Source organism: Aquila chrysaetos, chromosome 7, assembly GCF_900496995.4.
Source record: "Aquila chrysaetos chrysaetos chromosome 7, bAquChr1.4, whole genome shotgun sequence".
Lineage (NCBI taxonomy): Eukaryota > Metazoa > Chordata > Aves > Accipitriformes > Accipitridae > Aquila > Aquila chrysaetos.
In genome coordinates this window covers 35,107,999-35,129,614 of record NC_044010.1, presented here as the reverse complement: position 1 = coordinate 35,129,614, position 21,616 = coordinate 35,107,999, and the positions used below count along the sequence as shown (strand labels likewise).

General features: G+C 42.6%; 1 protein-coding gene across 5 annotated transcripts in view; it reads left to right on the top strand.

The window, feature by feature from the left end:
* Positions 1-21,616, top strand: part of C2CD2 (C2 calcium dependent domain containing 2) — a 41,287-nt gene that overhangs the window by 14,047 nt on the left and 5,624 nt on the right. For 3 of the 5 annotated variants that reach the window (XM_030020948.2, XM_041124907.1, XM_041124908.1), the window contains exons 5-13: positions 2,021-2,143; positions 2,446-2,566; positions 5,636-5,744; positions 8,782-8,843; positions 11,285-11,424; positions 11,715-11,886; positions 12,647-12,760; positions 15,121-15,248; positions 16,405-16,717. In XM_030020948.2, the coding sequence (XP_029876808.1) occupies positions 2,021-2,143; positions 2,446-2,566; positions 5,636-5,744; positions 8,782-8,843; positions 11,285-11,424; positions 11,715-11,886; positions 12,647-12,760; positions 15,121-15,248; positions 16,405-16,717 (1,282 nt within the window). Of the gene's footprint in view, positions 1-2,020; positions 2,144-2,445; positions 2,567-5,635; positions 5,745-8,781; positions 8,844-11,284; positions 11,425-11,714; positions 11,887-12,646; positions 12,761-15,120; positions 15,249-16,404; positions 16,718-18,556; positions 18,594-19,288; positions 19,327-21,616 lie in introns of all 5 variants that reach the window. The other 2 variants (XM_030020949.2, XM_030020950.2) reach the window with 2 other exon arrangements.

The window sequence follows — 21,616 nt, the reverse complement described above, 5'->3', positions numbered from 1 at the left end:
CCAAGCGTCAGATTAGGTTGATGGCAGAGCGAGAGGTGGATGGGATTTTACAATTTGACAGCATTCTTCATCAGACGGTGTTTAGGTGAAGGCAGGGGAGGGAAATTACCTCTGAAACAGTGAAAACTAACCATGATTTACCTGCTTATTTAAATAACGTAAGTAATGAAATTACTGAAACTGAGGCTTTAGACAGCCTAATTTACTTCAATATTTTCTTAAAGTAAAAGACTATTATCTGCAAGTTGCAGAAGTGTGCTGCTGCCCCTTTCCTTGGTGGTTGTTTGAGGGAGCACGGTGTGAACAAAGCAGAGTTTCTGTGGGACTGGTCGATGCTGTTCTATGTTTTGAACCGTAGCGACCTGTCATCAAAGGGCAGTTAGGTAAGAAGGCAGCGAAACAGGATTTCTGTACACAACATTCCTGGGATTTTTATGAAACACCCTAAATGTTTCTGTAACACTTGGGTAATTGGGAAAGGGCTGTTACTCCAAATCTGTTTGACTTGTTGTGCAAGCTGCAAGCGTACCTTTAGGAAGCCGTTGCACGATAGTTCTCCTACACCTAAGAAAGGACCTGGGGCTTTTGAAAGACGGATTGCCTCTTGTGCTAAGAGCTCTCTGTGATGGGGGAGCGTGGTGCAGGGCGTCCAGGGAGGGAGAGCAAAGCCCGTGCTCTGCCGCGTTTGCAGAGATGCGGTTGCTCGAGGCTTGAGCTGTTACCGCCTCGCAGCTTTGTTGTGCCCCGCGGCTGCATCAGCACGGGTCCGGTAGCACCGCAAGCTGGTGGTGCACGGCCGCGGTGTTACCGAGGCAATCTACCAGGATTAGGCCTTCAGTCCCCTGCTTGATCTCCCTGCTGGTGCAAATCGGGTGTCCTTGTTGTGAGTGTGCCTTGTCTTTGCGGCAGGGCCCTGTTTGCTGGCTGTGGGCGTGCTCCCACCGGAGAGCAGCATGCAGAAGGGTCCCTTTATTCTGCTTTGTGTGATTATTGCATTCTCCAGCTGTTCAGTAGCTGCGCCTATAAATCAGTTCCCTTTCTTTTAAACCCTGTAATAGTAAAGTCTCTCAGGTGTGATATCAGGTGAGAAGAGACAGATGAGTCCTCTGTTGTTTAGGTCAGATCTTTGTCTCCTACTTCAATCTTTTCTTTAGAAAAGAAACCTTGCTGAGATTTCTCATGTGCTACCTTCAGAGAAGTTGGGTATCAGACTGCCCTTTCTGCGACAGCTTAATTTAAAAATCCACTCCCTGTAGGTAACTGAGCAGAAGCGACTTTCTGAGGAGTGTGACATGGGAAGCAGGCTTCTCCGGGAGCACAGGGAGAGCAGGGCCGGGTCACCATCTTCGTACACCTTACACTTAGTTGTGTGAAGCTATGTGTGTAAGCAAAACCCGTGGTCTGCTCTGATCCCTCAGAGACAGCAGTGCTAAGTGCAGATTGCTATGAGATTTTTTGAATGGACAAACGTACGAGTCAGTTCCCCAGAGCAGCATGACTGTCTGTCCATACAGTGCACTTTTCAGCAAGGTTGAAGACCTCCAAGAGATGCTGTAATATTTTTTCAGTGCAGCACAGGATTAGCTGCTTCTCAGCTGTTGCAAGCTGGCATAACTCCCATTAAATCACTGGAACAAGTGCCGATCTGCTTATCTGATGACCCGATCTGCTCTCCCGGTGGAGTGCAAAGCGGTACAAAAACTTAAAACACCATCATAAGATACAAACTGTTAATGAAACTTCTGGTTTTGTGATTAATAGCTGTGCCTTCCTAACTCTCAGAACAGCATGTGACTTTTTCAGTGTTTATTTCTAGTTCTCCTTTAATGCATAATACAGAAATTTAAGTAATTACTTGCATGATCTCTTGTTACATTTTGTTGTTGGCAACAGAAACCATGTCTCTCTCTGACAAAGTTTATGTTTGATAGCTTTGGTGATTTAGATATACCAAATTAGTTTTTGCCTTAACTTCTTTCTTCTGGGTTTTGACAAGCATGATTGTTTTGTTTCTTCTTAGGGACAGACAGCAGGGACAAGTGCAATATCTGAAACGCTCAGAGATGTTTTGAAGAACCTCTTTAGCTCAGTTTCTCCATCTGTAGTGTTGAGTACGAGGCCTACAGATATAAAGGAGGTTCAGGTAAGTCTTATTCCTACCTGAATCTTTTAAGAAGTGTCCTTCTGCTTAGTGTTTTTATTATATATTCATGACTCACAAATAAGTAAGTTTGACACTGTTCAGTGATCAGAAACAACTGGAACGCATTCTTTAAAACAACGTAGCCTTTGACAGTGAAGGCTTTGCGATCATAACTCCCATGTGGCTATCTGTTGATGTTACACCCCATTGCATGTCTGCTTCCCTATACCGATGTGACAGAAGTTAAAAGTATTTGGTGTTTGCATATGTGTGATCCCTCTTGTTCTGCTTGCTTTTCACAGAATGTACAGAACGTAAGCCTTCTCCCTCAGGGCACTAGTCCGCCTAAACCTCCAAGGGCTCATGAACTCAGACTGCTGGTGAAGAACATCGCAGTAAACCTAACTGATCACAGTGCTGCAGGTAATATAGCCTGTGCGATGCTGCTCGTTTTCAAGCAGGGTTGGGTTTTTTTTTTTCCTTTTGGCTGAAATAATTTGGAAGTTCTGGGTTACTACCTTCTCTCAAAAGAAGATGTAAAAAATTGCTGTACTTGGAGAAACAGACTTAGTCATGCTTGTACAAAACTCTGTATGTTTTGGTTTATTTGAGTATTTAAACATCTTGATCTTCTTGTAAACAAATCCATCATTGTTGAAACCAAATTGAAATGAGCATATTTATGAAGTTGGTTGATTATTTTCTCGATTTTAGTTTTAATTTCTGAAAGTTACCACTTCAGGTGTACCCAAGATGAGGGGCTCAAATCCAACTCTCCATTAACTGTTAGCAATGACGTTGGTTTGGTTCAGTATTACCTTATTTTTACAGCTGCTTTTCTTTACTTTTGAGCAATTTGCTGGTTTATCTAAACCTCTCCTCCTCTATGTAGATTCTCCTCAAAGGTGGTGTTTTGTTGTCAGGGTTTTTTTCCCCCCTAATAAGTACCTCTGTGGGTAGGGGAGGGAGTACCTCTTTCAAGTGGAGAATGAAGCCAAAAAGGAGGTCACTGCCTAGTGAAGTTGCAGCGTTAGTTTTGGAAAGAAGCACCAAGCCTGTCTCGCAAGTATTCGGACTTCTTCAAGTGCAAGCACGCCTCCATCACTGATTGAGGCATGAGCAAGCATATTTCAGATTTTGTCAGTGGAAATACAAATTGGAGGCTCTGTTATTTATGGTCACGAGCAATTCCATAACAGTCTTTTTAATGGAAGCTTGTGGCTGCTAAATTGGGCAAGGCGCTAGTTTTGGATAAATATATCCTACTTGCTGTACTCCTTTTTTCAGTTAGATGTAATAGATTTCTGCCCTAGACTCTTGCATAACGCTGCTTTGCTCATCCTGGTTGGAAGTGATTCCCCTAAAACTTTCTGCAGACTGTTTTTTTTAAAAACAAATTATTTTCAAAGCCATTCTGGAACTCTGCAGTGAAATGTCCTACATAAATAAAACTGTGCTGGCAACTGGAGATTGCAGGAAAACTCATTCAGAATTTGTTATTACTCTACAATTTTGTAGTGCAAACTAAACTTTTCAAAAGAGCAGTTCATTTTGGCTGCCTTTAAAAGTCATGAGAGGAGATACCTTTATGTGCATATGGTGCACACAACAGAAGATTGATCTTATGGGAAGCCTCTCTGCCCCCTCTGTGAAAATGAGAAGAAGGGGGGACAATTGATGTGCTCTACTTTGGGAACTCTGATATTGAGAGCAAAATCACCATTTGCTATTCTAAAAGGAGACGGAGGGAATTTTGCTGGTTCCTTAGCACTCTGGGAGTGTAAATGCTTTGGAACAAGTATGAGAAATAAAGCTTCATGGTGGGGTTTAGCTGGTACGCTCGAAATCCAGTGGAAGTACTGCACAGCTGGGAAGATGCTAGCTTCTGGACATAGCTTGCTCCCTTTTAATCATTGTTCCCTTCCCTTTTCCTGGCCTTGTCTTGCAGCAATAATTAATTATCCTGTTGCAACTCTGAGACTCAGTGAGTGTGTGCAATGTTGCAGGCTAACCTGCGTAGATACACATAGACGGTTGGGGAGGGGTGGTTTGTCTGTCTTGATCATTATCATCTTACAAACCATGGATGCTAACAGGGTTTATAGGAGCTTGTGGCTTTCCTATAGACGTGTTAGTTCAAGTAGTGAGTAACCAGTAGCAGAACTGGTCTCTGCTTATGGGCTGTGCCCGTTTTTATCTCCTTAGTTTGTGTATGTAAACAAAGATTATCCTAGATTTAGTACTATATGGTCCACGGTGTATCATCTAGGGCAAAAGTGATTTCTTCTGTTAAGGCAAAAATTGTTAGTTGTGTACAGCAGGGTGTGCGGGGCAGAAATGCTGAAATACCCTGTTCAGTATCAGTCGTTCAGTAGTGCTGGTGTAATTTCAGGCAGAGCTATACAGGCGTTTCTGCCCTGGGCTGCTGAGCGCTGCTGGCAGCAAGAGCAAGCTGCAGAGACATATGGCTGGGTTAACAGAAAACCACCCCAGGTTCATTAACTCAGGCTCAGCTCACTGTGAAAGCAGCTAAACTACTTACTCCAGGGTTAGCTTGGATCCCAAATAAGCTGTGTGTACACAGTGCTTTGTCTCCTCTAATAACCTTGCCAGACCTAAGCTGCTTCTGTGCCCGAGATAGGACTCGTCCACAGCCCCGATGCACCACCAGAGAACAACTGAGAGTTGATGCTAGTGAATGTACACCTAGATTCTTCTGGAGAACTGGAGGCAGCATGTGTTCTGTTTGCTTTGCACACAGTCAATACTGAGCTTTTTGCTGCTTTCCTTGATTTTTTGGAACGCTGGGACTGAAATGAATTCTGATGCTGTGAAAGCCATACAAAAGAAATTGTTTTAAGAGGAACGCATTGTGCAAATTATTTCCCCATATAACTACTCTAATATGCCAATTTGCCATGCTATTAAATTCCAAGATCAAGGTAGAGATAATTCTGTACCAGTACCCTAAAATGCCGTGAACTTGTTAAGAGCCGCAGTCCACAAAGCCACTGTTAATTAACACTACTGTCATCATTCACTTGCTAGCAGAAAAAGCTTGCTTTGATGTCCAAAGAAACCACTGTGACTGTGGCCAGTAGGAAGTTGGAAAACTTCTGGGTTTTTCACAGCAGCTGAAAGCAACTTTACTCCCTGCCCCCCTCGCACCCACACCACCACCACCTTGCTGTTCATTCTGTGTCCCCATCCTTTTTGATCTTTTTATGCCTGCACTTTTTTGCTTCACGCCAGAATTTAAATCAGGTTGGTGCATGGGACAATGATGATGCAGTCTTGACCATCGCCATTAATGTAGATGGTATACAAACTGAGGGAAGAAATTTATTATGTGGGAGGGTGAGGAAGTGTTTGCAATAGCCTGCTAAAAAATGCAATGTGTAAGGAGCGGGGTTCTTCGCTTTCTTTTGAGTAAGTGTGACTCCTGGTGATGAAATATTAATAACTGGATATTGATTTTTCTTGCCCTTACAGGCAGCACAAACCTTGTGTGTATAGTTCAGTTGAATGACCCTATGCAGAAGTTTTCCAGCTCTGTAGCCAAAAATGCTGCAAATCCCTTTTGGAAGGAAGAGTTTATCTTGTAAGTAACTTACCTACTGAGAATACTTTTATAGTGAAGCATCTTTTTTTTTGCTTAAACTCCGCAAGTTTAGCAATCTGGAGCTGGTAGGGACTTAAGGATATCTAATTACCCTCTGCATGAATATGAGATCAAATAGGTCTCTAGATCTTCCCTGGTACATGTCTGATTCTAGTAAATGACAGCAGTAACAGTCATAATAAATCACCTTGTTCTATCATACAGTGCCAAAAAAAGTGTTAGCAAGGTTTTAAAGTCACTTTATGTTGAAAACTGCATTTGAGGAAATCTGATGTCTCTCCCTTGCCTCCGCTGAGTGGGAAGTGTAAATGTGCAAAAAAAATGACCATCTAAAAGAATGGTGGCTACGATAAAAAAGAGATTGTAAAACTAACTAGATTTTTTTTCTGTAGAGCAAAAATGGGAATTTCAGGCAGCCTGCACGGTATTCTGTGATTCACACAGCTTCTGTAAATAAGGTCAAAAGTGAGCAGTTCTAAAACTGTTTTCATTTCCACTTTCTAGCAGCAGAGCAGAAAATAACTGGTAGCTTCTGTATTGTATGGGTTGAAGAAGGGCGAGTCACTGATGGCAGGGTGGGTCAGAGGGATGTTTCTCTAGTGGCTTTAAACACACGCACAGGCAGGCAGAAACAGCTTCCCAGGGGAACAGGGTAGAGATGCTGCCATGCAATATACTGCAGATACTGCTTTCTTTTTTGTCTACAAGATTATTAATGTGAGAGGCACTTCGTGTGCAGTGGAGTCTCTCTAGTTCTTTCTGTAGCTTTCCTCTCCCATCTCAGTTCCATTTCTCTCTCTCCCCCCACCCCATATTTCAGAGAATAGTATTTCAGTTGGTTTTGTCTGATGTTTTTCTTCACTGTAGTCACAGCCTGGCATCCACTGTATCTGTTCCTTCTCTTGCAAAGCAGAGGCTTAGCTTACAAGGAGCTGAGTGTATATTCAGACCTGTGCCTGTCCGTGCCGAGTGTTCTCTTCCTCGAGGAGTTATGTGCACTTCTGCGTGCTCCTCCTCAACTTGCAGGGGAAGTGAACGTGCAGTGCACAGATCTTTTTCTGCCTCCTCATCGCAGTCTGCTGGACTGCGCCTGTGAACGTTATGGAGTGTGCACTGCAGAAACAGGAGAGCTGAGGGGAAAAGCAACAGGGGCTGCTTGATTTGAAGGAGGGCGCCAGGATCGGTCATCACAAGTTGTACAGGACTTGGAGAACACCAGACCCCTCTGCATGTGTGCAGGCGGTGGAGATGATTACAAGTCACCATAGTCAGCAAAGAAAAATTGATGTGTAGAGCAACACTGAAAGGCCTCATCTTTTTATGTGGTCTGATGGGGTGTGTGCACCTGGTTCTCATCCTGCTGTCAAGTGGAAAAGCAGCTAGGAAGCTGTCTTCCTTCAGTCACATACAATCCAACGACTTACAAAGTCTGATTTTAGTTATGAGGACCTACAGCTTTTGTGGAAAGCCGCAGATCAGACAACGTTCTTTTGTGACAGTGTCCTGCATTGCCATCAGGACTTGAGGATTAACATGATAAGATTTCTTCTCCACGGTAAGAGGGGAAAAAAATGTACTTCTGTAGCAGCTTTCTGTTCTGGAGTATCTCAAGTGCTTCAGCCACTGGGTCTGTGAATCACTTCAGCCATCTGTTGGTGGAACAGCATCTGTGCTCGGTGTCACAGAGCAGACACATTCCCAATGATTTCGGACAGGAAGTTTGTAAGAGTAATACCCTTTCCAACTGAAAGTGCAGAGAGAGGGCAGGCAGGATGTGATTAAGTTGACTGGAATTTGGCCTTGACGCTAGGCATAATGCTGGGTTTTCCACAGCGTTGGCTGCTTTTCAGAAGTGCATGAGGTAAGCTTGGGGACTTTTACAGATGAGTGATAGGGATTTGGCTGCATACCTTCTTTCAAGTTCACATCCCACTCCCCCACTCCACCCTTTTCTTTCTTCAGAAATGAAAATACCCCCCAGTCTGAAGACCAGTGTACTGACCACCATGTCAGGCTCTGCTTTAGCTTCATGGGAAGAGCAGCAATAGTACCATCAAGGTGCTTCCTTTCAAGTTTTGGAGGTGCAGGGGGGGATGGTAGTGGCAGGGAAAAGCTTAAAACCTGTTGCATAGGTGATGTCCCACAGCATCTAATGGAGGTGGGAAGTCTGCAACCAAGATCACACCACCCTGAAATGGAGACATACAAAAATAAGATACATATATGCATGCCCTTAAGGTTTTTGGCAGAACACCTACTGAGAAGGTTATAAAATCAAGTTTTACTGGGAGGTTCCTCAGTAGGTACCCAGTTCGCTTCACTGTCTCAGAGGAAAGTTTTTGTATCTGTTGACTAGTCCATCTTAGGAAGAGCTGTATATGCCAGTAATTCTACTAATTGTTCACATTGGTTTTGTCGCACAGAAACTAGTTCTTGTTATCTTGCAACATCCTTGAGTCTTACTTCAGAGAAGTAATACTGACTCTTCTCACATAAGACTGTAACTGCTTTTATTTACTTGCATCTATCCTGCTTTTGCAGGACACTTTTCTGCTTTGACAGGATGCCCCGCAACTTTCAATGGGTTGTTGATTAGACCTGTTCCAGCATCTTGACTTAGAAATTTGATCCTGCCAGGAAAAAATCGCTTCTTGGTGCTGTGGTGTGGATTAGGGACCAACATCAGCTTGAAGGGCAGTGTTTGTCAACTACTGGGGAGAAGAAAAGCCTCTGAAAGTTTAGGCAGTCAAATTTCTGCAGCAGTGCGGAAGAGGAGCAAGCAAAGTTTTTCTGACTATGATCCCTTTAGTCAGTCTTACCTGAGGTCAAAAAGATTCTATGCATGCAGCGTGCCCAGCAGTGCTGCTTGCCTCAGTTAGCAAGTTGTACTGCCTAGCTTAGTGCAGACCAAGAAAAGTTAGAGCATTGGCAACCAGAACGGGAAAGGGGAAAACCTAAGTGGGAAAGAAAATCTGCTCACCTGCAAAGACCTAACATAGTTTCATTTACTTCACAGTGAACTAAGTGCCAAATCAAAAGCATTGCAACTGCAAATAGTAGAAGATGGAAAGTTGGATAGTAAGTACTAAAACTGAATTATTTTGCATGATTAGCTTGTGAGCCTTGCTAAATGTTGACCTATGTCCTCTTTTAGTTGTACCCGGCTGTATAGGCAAACAAGAAACTGTCAGATTTCTGAACCCGCATTAAAGCGTAGATGTCTTTTGCTGACTTGGCCTGGTAGTGAACTTGGGTATGCCTCAAGCATGGCTCTAGGCAGCCTTGGGGGGAAGAACAGCTGTGGAAGGGAGATCAGCTGAAAATAGCCAGCCAAACTTGCGCAAAACGGACAGCTTGGGGAAAATTTATGACTTAAGTTTGTGTTTTTAAACTCTGTAAGCCTGTCCTTAAATTTCAACCCAGAGTTGAAATCCATGCAAATTTGCGGCATTCTTGGGCAACGCTGATTGACCTGGGTTAAGTGCTGTCTATGTACACCATTGCTTCCATCAGTAATCTTGGACAGAAGAGAGAATACACTGTTCACGTGTGTCTGTCCTCCTCTGAGTTAAGGTTACAGAGAAACCTTGAGTTTCTAGACTGTCCACATACGGAGTCTTCCATGTGCTGATATCCTAATTCTTCAGCCTTCTAAACTTCTAACAGATCTACTGTGAGTAATTTTAGTTTCAAGTTAAGCTTTCCATGCCTTTCTGTTGCTGAAGGGGAGTCATGGGTGTTAATCCTAAATCCTTCCTTTTCAAGCCCCAGAGGCTGCCTAGCAATTACCAGGTATAAAACACACTAATTCTGATTACATTGGATTAAATATAAAACATTGGGGCTGAAACATTTTTACTACTTGATTCTGTTGTTGCAGTTTGCAATTAGCCTTCAGTGGCAAGAAAACCCCACCACTGAACTATTGCATTTGGTTTATTTGGAGAAGCATTACCTTCCTAGTGGGGGTAAGGGCTAGGTGGGTGCTGAGACCAGAGAGCATGCTGAGGTGTTTACATGAGCTTTAAACTTGCTCCAAATACTTCGTGACTTGGGCTTTATTGAAGTGATGACACAACATCATAAATTCTTCTCATATATGCTGCACGTTCTTTTGCTGATACAGAGTTTTGCTGTAGCTGGAAGTAGTAACCATTTCACCTCTTGGATCCATTTGCTTTTTACTTCTTATGTCAGGTTTCAGATGTAAAACAAAAAAGAAGCATTACTTTTTGACACTCGGCTATTTCTCTGTGGTTTAGTACTGTCAGTTGTATTCAGCTTAGTTCAGGAAAAAGTTAAAAGTATTGGCCAAAGGTCTTCATACCCAGTGATTTAAAAAAAAATGTGCTTTTACTCATGTTGTCTTGTGATAGTGGATGAAGGCTTGGCCAATAATTCCCTAGGTCACAGTATTTTATCTAAGCCACTGCTAGTAAGTAATATAGCCAAGTGGACTGTGTTTGATTTTTGGTTTTGGGTTACTGTACTTATTTTTATTCTAATAATCTAGACATACAAAGTTGGTGCAATACCTCACATATGATCTGCAGTTATTTGAGGGATTGGGAAGTCAAATGTAGGCAAATGCTTTAAAAAATTTCTCTGATGTGGATGCTGGTTTTTTTTATTTTTAACCAAAAAATGGTATTTATATACAGTCAGCAAATATATATTGTTTCTTGCATAAAGTTTAGTCTTGCCTGTACCTAAGCATCTTTAGTAATGGGTCTTTCAAACAATACCGGTAATGTTCCATATCGTACTGAGAGTGTAACTACCAACCTGGTTTCTTGAAGAAAAAAGTCCTAATTGATTGCACTGTCAACTGTCTCTTTTATTTTCTCCCCCATACCATCTTAGCTGTTCTTCTCCCAAAAATTTGAATAGAAGACTCAAAGTAGAATCATATTAGTGAGGAGAGAGCTGGGTAATGTGAATATAACGTAGATCTCTACTTGTCTTTGTATTTCACAGAAAACTAGGATTTCATATCTGAAATTGTGCAGTAATTTTGCTAATAGTTTGGTCCAGTCTAGTGTAGATAATAAAGTAAGGGGAGGAACAAGAGAACTGCTGAACTTGCACTAAAGTTCAAATCAAGAAAGACTGTTCTTAATGCTATACCAGTTTACCAGGAATGCAGAGCATTCTCTGAAATGAAAGATGCAGGTAACTGGTTATAGAGATTGTTCAAGAACCTAATAGTAGTATTTCTAGATGTTTTCTTTTCCTCTAAGCATTCTGCATATACAGGAAAAAAGATGGCCAGTGATAGTGGCAAATAAGTAACGTTTCATGTCTCCATTCTTTCCTGTTGCACAGTCTTAGGCCAGGCTGATGCATAGTCGTAAAATGGAAAGCAAGCTGTAAAAAGTGCCATGTTTCTGCCCCGTGGCGTAGAACCAGTTCTTGCAATTAGCTGCCTGTGTTCTTCCTCCTCCTTCCCTGTCTTCTTGCCCCTTAAACATACTGACAGCTCAGATGTGCACTGATTTGGTTGATTTTATTTCTTCTAGGTCCCTTGTCCGCAAAGGTGACTGTACCGCTAGACTTGTTCAGGAAACAGCCTTCTGGCCAGCAAAGCTTTGCACTGAACAGCAGCACCAGTGAGAGCAGCCCAGAGCTGGGGCCTGGGCTGGGATCCATTAGTGCAGAGGTACTACTGCATTTGGATGGTTTTACGGTGGATCTTTTACTTCAGGAAGTACTTCTGAATGCTCATCTTGTGCTTTGGACTCACTCGCGGTGCAGTGCCATTCGTGGCTGAGTTCAGAGTAGTGCATTCAGATTGCATGGTAACACTTCACATGGTATTTGTGTCTATCAGAAGAATTAGCTGTTTGATTTTTGAATGTTAGTAAAAATGCTGAAGGGGTATTAGCTAGAAATGTTAGTGTCCTTCTTGCTTGACTGTGCTTCCAAGGTGCCATTTTTTTGTCCTCCTAGTTCTCTTTCATAGAAGCCAGTGAATTAAAGACGTGGCAAGTCTCTTCTCCAGTGCCAGCTACCAAGATAGAAAAGGATCGCACTGTGATGCCCTGTGGGACTGTGGTCACTACTGTAACTGCTGTGAAAACCAAACCTCGTCTAGAAGGGAGATCATCTCCACTGAGCACAGGTGAGGAACTCCCCTTCTTTCTGTGTTCACTCTTAGGATTATCCATGGGGAACAGAAGTTGGGGAGGGAGTGGGATGTAAGGAGAGGCACTGTTGTCCAGACTTCTCTGATGTGTTGATGGTAGGGGGCATTGTTTGTGTTCTTCAGAACTAGGTTTTTAATTTTCATGAAGCCTTGTTGTTACAAGAGGAGTGGTTAATGCTCCTTTTAATGCACACTTTAAAGCTGCATGGTAGAGTGATAATGCAGAAGAGCTTGGTTTTGGTGGGTGGCTTTCCACATGACAACAGTATCAGACTCTTAGACTGTTTGCGATGATGGACCATCCTGTGCCTTGGTCTATATTATAATGTCTAATAAGGTTTGGTGTCATCTTGTGACAAAGTTTTTTTCAGTGTACCTCTCAGGATTAGACTTTCTGATTCTTCTTGCAATAAGTATGAAAGTAAAACCTCTAAACAGTCTTTGTGTGAAGTCTCATGAAGAGCTGCATTCTTTTAAGTCGTTAAAGTAGATCTTTTACTTAAGTGGGTGTTGTCTAGCATATTACAGTAAAATGTTTAAAAAACAATAAATTCCTACGCTTCACAGGTCTTTTAGGGTCAGCTTACTATAGAGGGCATGTGTTGAGAATTTGTATTAAACAACTTGCTCAAACACTTATGAATTGAACAGTCTTTAACATTGGTATAATAAATTCTTGTTGTTTTCATAATAAATGTCTTGAATAGTTTAAATAACCAAAAAACTTGGTCCTCAGATTCTCCTGTGAAAACTCCAGTTAAAGTAAAGGTGATTGAAAAGGATTTCTCTGTTCAAGCTATCCATTCTCATGGTGCTCCAGTCAGCAAAACTTTATCGTCTTCAGATACAGGTAATAGAAATGTTCAAAGCCGCTAAGGAGAACACATGTCTCTGTGGTGCACATGGGATTAATGTAATCCTGTTAAAATAACAGCAAACCCATACGGCTGCTGCCTTTCGACAGGCACTGAGATGTTTATGTTAGCAAGTACTGTGGTTAGGGATATAGCAGTCTTGCAGTAGAGGTCTGCTTTTAATTGGTGATTTAAATTACTGATTTTGAATAAATAACAATGAGCTGTGGTTTGGAGAGGGGAGGTGACTGCAGAAAAGTCAGGCTATCTTTTCTCATACTTTTAAATGAAAGATCCCTCCTTTATAAAGGCATGGGGGACACTGCACAAAATTAAAACCCTGTGAAACTTACCTCTAAGGCCATTGTGAAGTCCCCCCTGTCTGAACAGAAGGCAGGAGGCTGGACTGATGTAAGGAAGACTGAATTCTCCTCCTAGCCCTGCCACTGGGCTTTTTTTCTGCTAATGCAAATGCACAATCCTGCTGTGCCTGTTTTTCCACCTTCCTGCGTCACCTGGCATACAGCTGAAGTGCCTTCAGAGTGTCAGGTGGCATTGTTAATAACTTTAATTATAAATTCACTTTGCCTGTATTAAACCTGATTTTGACTCTGGAGCATTTTACCTTTTCAAGTTGCAACCCTGAATCTTCAGCATATTTTTCAGTCCTGTATGTGGTCACTATTCGATCTCTCTGTAGCTCTGTATGGAACAGTAATGAAAGATGTGACCTAGTCTAGCTGCAGATGGCACATGATGTGGAGTCCAGTTTTCTTTGTATAGATTTGAGTGCAGATGGGACAATCTGGAGATTATCTAGACTGCTCCTGGAAACAGTCAGAAGGCTTGCTGAGAGAGAGAAATGTATTGGCCAAAAGACAGAAATCTGGGGAAGAGCATGAGTCAACAACTGTGAATAGCTGTAATACTGCTTTAATCTTTCCCTACCTCTAGACTAAGAAGTACACTGATAACCATGAAACAGGATGGTATTACTAAGCCAATTTGGGAAATGTTAAGGTAGTGCTAGGCTTCTGAGTTAATTCTCATAACTGTTCATGATACTAAAGGTACCAAGCACTTACTGGAAAACTCTTTTGAAGACAACTTAGAGCATATTGTTATGGACAGTGTTTTTCTTCTTATGGGAGCACAGGGGAATTTCTGTGAGATGTTTATACAATACAGCAGGAAGAATTACTCGTTAGAACAAAAGTTTAAGCCAAATGAAAGAAATACAAAGGAGTGTTTGGTATGGCAGTAACTTAGGTAGTAGTTATTACAAACATCATGCCAAAATAGCAACAAGCACTATGGAAAACATGCCGTGGCCGTGCCATAGTTCTAAGTGATGACAACAATAAGAATTTGCAAGTGCCACTGACGCTGTCCTGGATGCTCTCAGCTGTTCCTGAGGGCTTTGCAGTGGCTAGGGAGACGGAAAAGTAGGGGTTTATAACGACTGTACAGACATGCATGGGCGTGCATACCCCTTGTGCACACATACTTTTAAGTTCCAAAAGTATCTGAGATACTTGGTGTAGCATAATTATTCAGGCCTCATCTTTTATTGCATTAATGTCACAGTAACAAAAGAGTGGTTGGTTTAATTAACTCTAGTTCTATTCCTGCCTGCATTCTTTTGTTGTTAAAACTCCTTCTCATAGAAAAGCCCACCTTAGACAATTAAATATGGGGGGGGGGGTGTTTCATTAACTTTCTTAGCCTTGTTTGTTCCTTGATGAATTCGATTAGCGTGTATTTGTCGTGCCCAAAGTAATTGCATACTAGATGCCAGAAATGGCCATGCTTAAAAACAAACTTGTGTTTGTCATTAAAGAGCATTTTATAAAGCAGGTTTTTTATTCCTGTGCAACGCTCGGAGGGGAAAAGGGGGTGCACTTTACAGGCTTTGGAGGCAGCTGATGAAGTGCAGAGTGACTGCTGCTTTGCCTTCCCCATCCTATCATAGTGTCATAGCAAATCTGGAAATGCCAAGCAAAGATGTCTGGAAAAAGAGCAAAATAGCTACCTGAAGAAGCAGTGGCACGTGTCAGCTTTGTACCATGTTAGAACTATGGCTCTTCATGACTGTGATACCTGATGCTCTCCTGTGTGCTCAGGGCAAGGGTTTATAAGTGCAACTTAGGTACCTTTTCTCAAAAGAATGGGTAACAGAGGGGAAAGACAAGACTGAATAGATGGGTAGTGAGTTGGAAGGTGTTTTGATATGCCTGGTGTTTATACCATATCTGCTAATTTCTTTGACTTTTAAGTCAAGAACAAACTCTGCCTCTCTTTGCTCTGTTTTTTCCTATTTTTCTTTCTTCTCTCTGAAATAATGCTTTCTTTTCAGAACTGCTGGTACTGAATGGCACCGATCCTGTTGCAGAAGCAGCCATTCGGCAGTTAAGTGAGTCTGCAAAGCAGAAGTTGAAGTCTCCTAGAAAGAAAAGCACCATTATCATATCAGGGGTGTCCAAGGTAGAGCAGAAAACAATACTTATATTTAATGCTTAGTACTGTAAAGTTATTGCCCCACTGAGTGTGATGTGAACTTAAGGTGCATTCTGCTGTCTCCCATTCAGCAGTCTCTGCAGGATCTAGGTCTGCGTGCCTGTTTGTTTCAATAACTGTTTCAAGTTAAGCCAAATCATGGTGGGTTTGGTGGGAAGGGTGTTGGGTTTTGATTGTTAAATTTGACAGCCTGACTAAAAATGCATTGTATTCTTGGATGGGAGTGGGATGATCAGGGATTTGGGAAGACCAATTTAGGTAAGAACAGAGGATAATTAGTCCTCCTCAGTGTTTCACCCATGGAGGGAAAATGCACAGAAAAGGTACGAAAGATTTTTCTGTTTTTTTCAAAGTTGTTAAAACCCTCTGAAAAACCTCCTAGTCCTCTTGGCTCTGTTCCAGAGGGAGGGCAAACAGATGACTGTTTCTCACATAGTATATAGCATTCCTTCAGACTTTCTTCATCCACAGCCTCAGTCTCCCATCTGGTGCTTGGTGCCTGCCTGTAGTCCTTTCCCTGCAGGCTGCTGTATGGACATACGCTGTCAAGTCTTGCTGTTATGCACAGGACCCCTAAAGAGCTCTGAGTGAAAGCTGAGTCAGTGGGCATGGATCCCCTCATCATCACTGTGCTGTGATGAGGGGAGGGAAATGAGGATCAGCTGCCACAGTGCCAGATACATCTCCTTGGGAAATGGAGGCACTGGGACTGCATGGATTTGTGTTTAGCTGATACAGCTGACAAGAAGTCCTTCCACAAGATGAAATGCTTTGATGTTTATTTTCTTAAAAGACCAAAAGATTGTTTATGCATGCTGATACTTCATTACAGCAGCACATGTAGGAAAGAGTCCCGTTATTTGCAGTGGGGCCAGGGATAGGTGGGAGGCATGTACTTAATTTGGTTTTTTTCCAATCATTTGGCTTTAACAACATGATTAAAACTTGGCTATATGCTCCTCTCCTTTAGTAGAGCTAAGGAAGCTTCAAGTGGCTTTCTGATAGCGCTGAGCAATACAAATAAAAGGGTAAAGAAGAGCAAAGAACAGAACTTTTGCAGGGAGCCTTGTTTTTTCCAGCAGAGCGGCTTGTGTCAGTGTTGTCTTTTGTTTTCACTGGGCAGACCTCTTTATCTCAGGACAGTGAAGCTGCACTGATGATGGACTATGCTGCAGCCATGGATAGCTCCTGCAAAGAAGTAGATCCACCCGCTGTGGAGGAAGCTGTTGCAAAAGTCACCTCTGATGAAAAGCTATCATTAGGTGGTTCAGAAACAGTACCTGATACTGACCCACAGCAAAGTGCCCATAAGGCTTGGGGTTTGGAGAATGGCAGCCAACAGTGGGACACCAACACGCTCTTAGACCAGACCTGTGAAGAAATATCTGGGAGCTCATTAAGTGTTTCAGAAACTGGGAGCATGAAAAAATCTAAAGGTATGTGATCCTTACCTTTGCTTTAGTGAATGACTGCTTTCTGTACGTAATTGGTAATGTCATGCAACACTGTAGTAGTTCATCCTTTCTCACTGATTTTTGTCCTTAAACTCCTTGTGATTGTGGTGTTGGTTGAAGCTGTCTTACTAGCAGCCATAAAGAGTGTGGTCCTCTGGCTCTCTGAGCCAGGTCAGGCTCTCTTACACTCCTCTCCGTCAGGAAACAGAAGGGCTCACCCTTAGAAGTTGAAGGGCAGCTCGCTAAGCCCACCTCAGTTACCTGGGAGAGAAATAACTAGCCACATTGTCACTTCCTCGATGAAAACCATGTTCGTGTAAACAAGGACTTGTGCTATATTAGCAGCCCCATTACTAATGTGAAAATGGCAGGGTTCCATGGTTGCTTTCTGATACGTTCCTTCTCCTTCACATCTCTGAGCACAAGACTCCCCTGCCCTCACTAAAGTGTGTGTTCAGGAAGCACCACAGCTAAGCCAGAAGTACACTCTCTCTTAACTGCCTTGTGAACAGTTTCTCCCTTTTCACTGTTTTTAATATGTAGTTTCCTAAAGAAAATGGAATAAAAGGTAATTTAATAGGTAAATAAGAGGTCAGATCATTTTGCTTACATAGTTACACACCTGGATAGCTGCAGTTTGAAAACATCTTAGGATTCTTTGTCTTACCTTTATAAATACATTAACCTCTGAGGCTGTAGCACTGGTTTGTGGCTAAGTGGTAAACAGAGGGGCTGTTAGGAAGTCTGACAGAAGAGCCAGTGCAGTGGACTGTGCCCTGAACAGGCGTCACACCAGTCTCACAGGCTGCATGTTGAAGCTGCAAAAATTGTTGTGTTTCTCACCCATATCCATCCCTCTTGTGCTTTATTATTTTCTATTCTTTCCTTCCTCAGAGATAGCATACAATGGTTTACTACAAAACCTCAGTATATTACTAGGTTATTGTAATCCCCCCTACATAAGGCATGCACTGGACCTCTTTGCCAAGGCTCTCCCTTAGAGCACTGAGGTTTTCTGGCCTTCTCACAGCTGTATTGCTCCACCTGATAGATCAGGATGGTACAGCGACAATCAGTTTGACTTAGATGGTCAGGCACTGGAAAGTTTTGGGTGTGTTTGGCGTAGGGGGTTAGTTGTGAAGGGATTTGTCTCATTTGGAGCCGGGAAAAATTTAGGAAGCTGAATGAGATTTTGCAAAACCTCTGGACTCTTCTTTAACATGTTATTCTAAATCAAGCAAGTGGAAGTTTGTATGCAAGCTGTTGTCTAGTTTTGTTTTTCCCTGCGCAGTATGTTGCAAAGAGATCGGCCTTCTAAAGATCCTGTTTTCACGATGTAGTATAGGACTGCTAAAAAGCACAAAGTATCTCTAATATTTGAGACAGGTGTCTCATCTTGAAAAAATATTTAAAAAAACTGTCTCAAATCACTTCCTTTATACACAGATTGCTTCGTGGAAGTCTTGAATCTCTGCTTTGTCAGAGCCAAGTAGCTTTTATGGAGTGAGACAGGAAAACATTTCAACCCTCCTGCCCTCAGTTAGCTTTGAATAGTTCAAGGTTTCTGTTTTGTCAAATGCTTTCTCTTAAAAAAAAAAAACCAAACAAAACCACAAACCCAAACACAACAACAAAAAAACCAAACAAAACTCAAACAAAGCAAACAAAACCCCTTCTGCTTTAAAAAGCCTTGTGTGTGTATTAATGTCTTAAAGTTAGCACTGTCTTTTTTTTTTTTTTCCTTCTTTTTACTCTTGCATATTTTTGGTTTTTTACCTTTCTGACTTCCTCTTTCTACCCATTCCCTTTTATAAACTTAAGAGGACTACTATGCAAACCAGAATTAATTATCTACACAGTAAGTTTTTTTTGTCTTTTTTTTTTTAAGAAAATGTAGCTTTACAATGGTACACTCATTGTAAAAACTGAAGCAAAACATAGTTTGGCACCCGTTTTCTTCTTCCCCCATCCATTTCTTTCCTCCCTCCAAAATTACCTTCCTGTGCTCAGGTGTCTTAGCAGACTAGTCTGCTGTAAGAAGTCATTCTTCTGGTGGTCGTGCTGTCCAGATGGGTCACGCAGAATGGACAGCAAGAAAGGCTTGGAGGGGTGCTCTACATTCCTGATCTCTCTCCATCATGCCCATTCCTGTAGTATCTGGTTATCAATCAAATTCTGCTCACACAAAGCGTGCGTGACCGCATAACTGGATATGTGTACGCAGAAAGCTTATTTTAAAACCTGCTGCTTACAGTTTTCTAGATCTCTTTTCTAGCCTAATTTGTAGAGCTACCAGGACCTCACCAGGTATTTACAAAACCACCTGGACAAAACTGTTTTGGAAGTTGGGAAGGAATGGAAAGAAGCGATCTCTATTTGTAACCTTGTAGATGTGGAAGGAAATCTTCCTTTGTTAACAAAAATGAGATACAGAAGTGATCCCAATCCCACAAGCATTTTCAGAACACCCTAAACTAGTGCAGAGGAGCCTATGAAGACAAGTCAGTCTGTACAGCACTCTTGACATGCTCTCTGCTTGTCTCTTGGCATTAGGGGCAGAGTTGGCATATGGATCCTGTTGAACTCAAGAAGTAAGCATGCAAATAGCACGAGCATTGCCAAGCTTGTGATTTGCCCTGCCCTGCCTTCTTAGCAGGGGTGCATGCCTCCACAACAGCTGGAGCCACTGTCAGGCAGCACGTACAAAACTGGCTAGAGACTGATGGGTGGCAGCGGGGATGTGGCAAGCTTCCAGGTAGCAATGACCTCAGTATCTCTGAAAACACAGGGATCTTTCATGTCGGGGGGCTGCTGCTTGTGCTGAGCCTGTGCTGCTCTCAGGGAAGCGCTGCCTGCAGTTATTCAGCTGCAGTGAGTTTTCCCAGGCCACCGACACAATTTTTGGAGCGTTCTTGCTTCAGTTCTATTTCCTAGTATGGGAAATCAGTCTGAATGGATAGGACTAAATAGCTGCTTATGGATAAACCCTTCTGTCCTACTCCTCCTGTTGGCACAGCTTCAGCTGCAGCTGCCAAGACTGCCGGGCAGAACAGCTGACTGCTAAAACAAAAGCTGGGCAGCAGCAAGGCCTCATCAGTCCCCCCCCAGCCTTTGCATATTAGCAACTGTCAGTATCATGGGGTTGAACACTGTTTCTTTTATGCTGTTGACAACAGCCTGAAGTGGTACTGCCTTGCCAAAAAGATCAATCAGAGGGTGATGGGAGAGCAGTCAAGATTCAAATCCATGAGTTCCAGTTGCTTTCAGCTGACTTCTGCTTCCATCCCATCGTGCCCTGTGAGAGAAGACTCAGCAGCAGCAAAACATGCTGGAATATCCTCCCAGGTGCTGAGTGCTTAGTCCTTAAAATACAAAGTAATAAACCCCAGCATGTGTTAGTAACTGCTGTGGTCTGAACAAAGAAGCATCTGGCTGCTTGCAGCAGAGCTGCCATGAAATACCTATTCTGCAGCTGTCGCTGTGCAAAATGACACGCAGCCTGTGTCAAGTCCTTGGGGGACAAATGTGTAATTCTAGCTATTGCACACTATCGCATGAAAGAATTGGTCTGTGTGTTGCTTTTTGTATCCATTTGCAATGGGAGGAAAAGCAGAATCAAGACCGTGCGGTGACAGGAACTAATAGCTGAACTGAGAAAGCATCGGGAAACCTGATAGTGGTGCAGGAACAAGGTGTGGAAGCTTTGCCAGGGAGATGACTGTCCTCACGTACTAGTCTGACTGCCAGAAGGCTCCTGTGTTGGCTTGCTACCTGGGTCCTCCTTCGTTCAAATTGGCTTGTGCCGCTTGGACAACACCACTACCCAATTCTCTGCAAAAGTGCTGCTATTTTAACATGGGGCTGATTTACTGACACCAGGCTGAGTGTTGCTGGTAGCTCAGAGCAGTGTCCTCGCCAGCTGCAGCCGAGCTGCCTTACACATCAGGCACACGTGTGCACATGGAAATGGAAGGTGGAATTTGGCAGAACGGTAGCTGCAAAAACAACCCGAGCTTGCAAAGAGAGAAGAGTACTGGTGGCTGGTGTTGGCAACATGAGTCCCGAGTCCCTGTGAGATGACAGCTGCAATTGCCTTGGCTGCATAATAGGTTTGACATGGGATCAAGGGAAGGAATACAACAAAATAAATCAACTTAATTTACGGCAAAAGGGATTTGAGCAAATTTCTGAACCTGTTGGAAGTAGTTGTAATGTTATTTTTAATCTGCTTGAAGTGAATTGCTATTCCTAACAGGATTTTAAAATAGCAAATGCTTCGTGATTGTTACTCTAGGTGGTGCTACCGAATTTGTGTAGAATACGTGCTGCCTGGCTTGTATGGGCCTACTGCATGCACGTTGATTGCCAGGTACTGTTCTCCGGCACCAACAGTATCCTTCACCTCAAATTAAAATGCCGCTTTCATGTTGCGCATCACAGGCTAATCTTTTCTTCTCAGCTCCTTTGATCTCTGAAACAACAAAGAGTAGCATTACTTCCTCTGCTTCATTCTTTTTATAAAATACTTTGTACTTCTATTGTATTGGAAAGATTGGATATGCCTGTTTGACATGTGAGAACCCAGTGTACAACCCACACCAAACACTGTGCATGTGTATGTTTGACCACAACCATAGCTTTCAGAAGATCATTTGAAACTAATAAAGTGTAAGGAAGGAGACTTCCACAAGATGTGTGGATTGACTTTAGAAGCTGAAATCAGAGGATAAATATTTGATCGCTCATAGGCATATTTCATAGTAGCTTTCCTTCCTTTTCAACAGCATCATTTCTGAAAGAACTGAAGGAATAATTCCTTTTTTCTTTAGTGCTGCTCTAGCAATATATGTGAGCTCTTCTCTCCTGAACATTTCTGCTAAC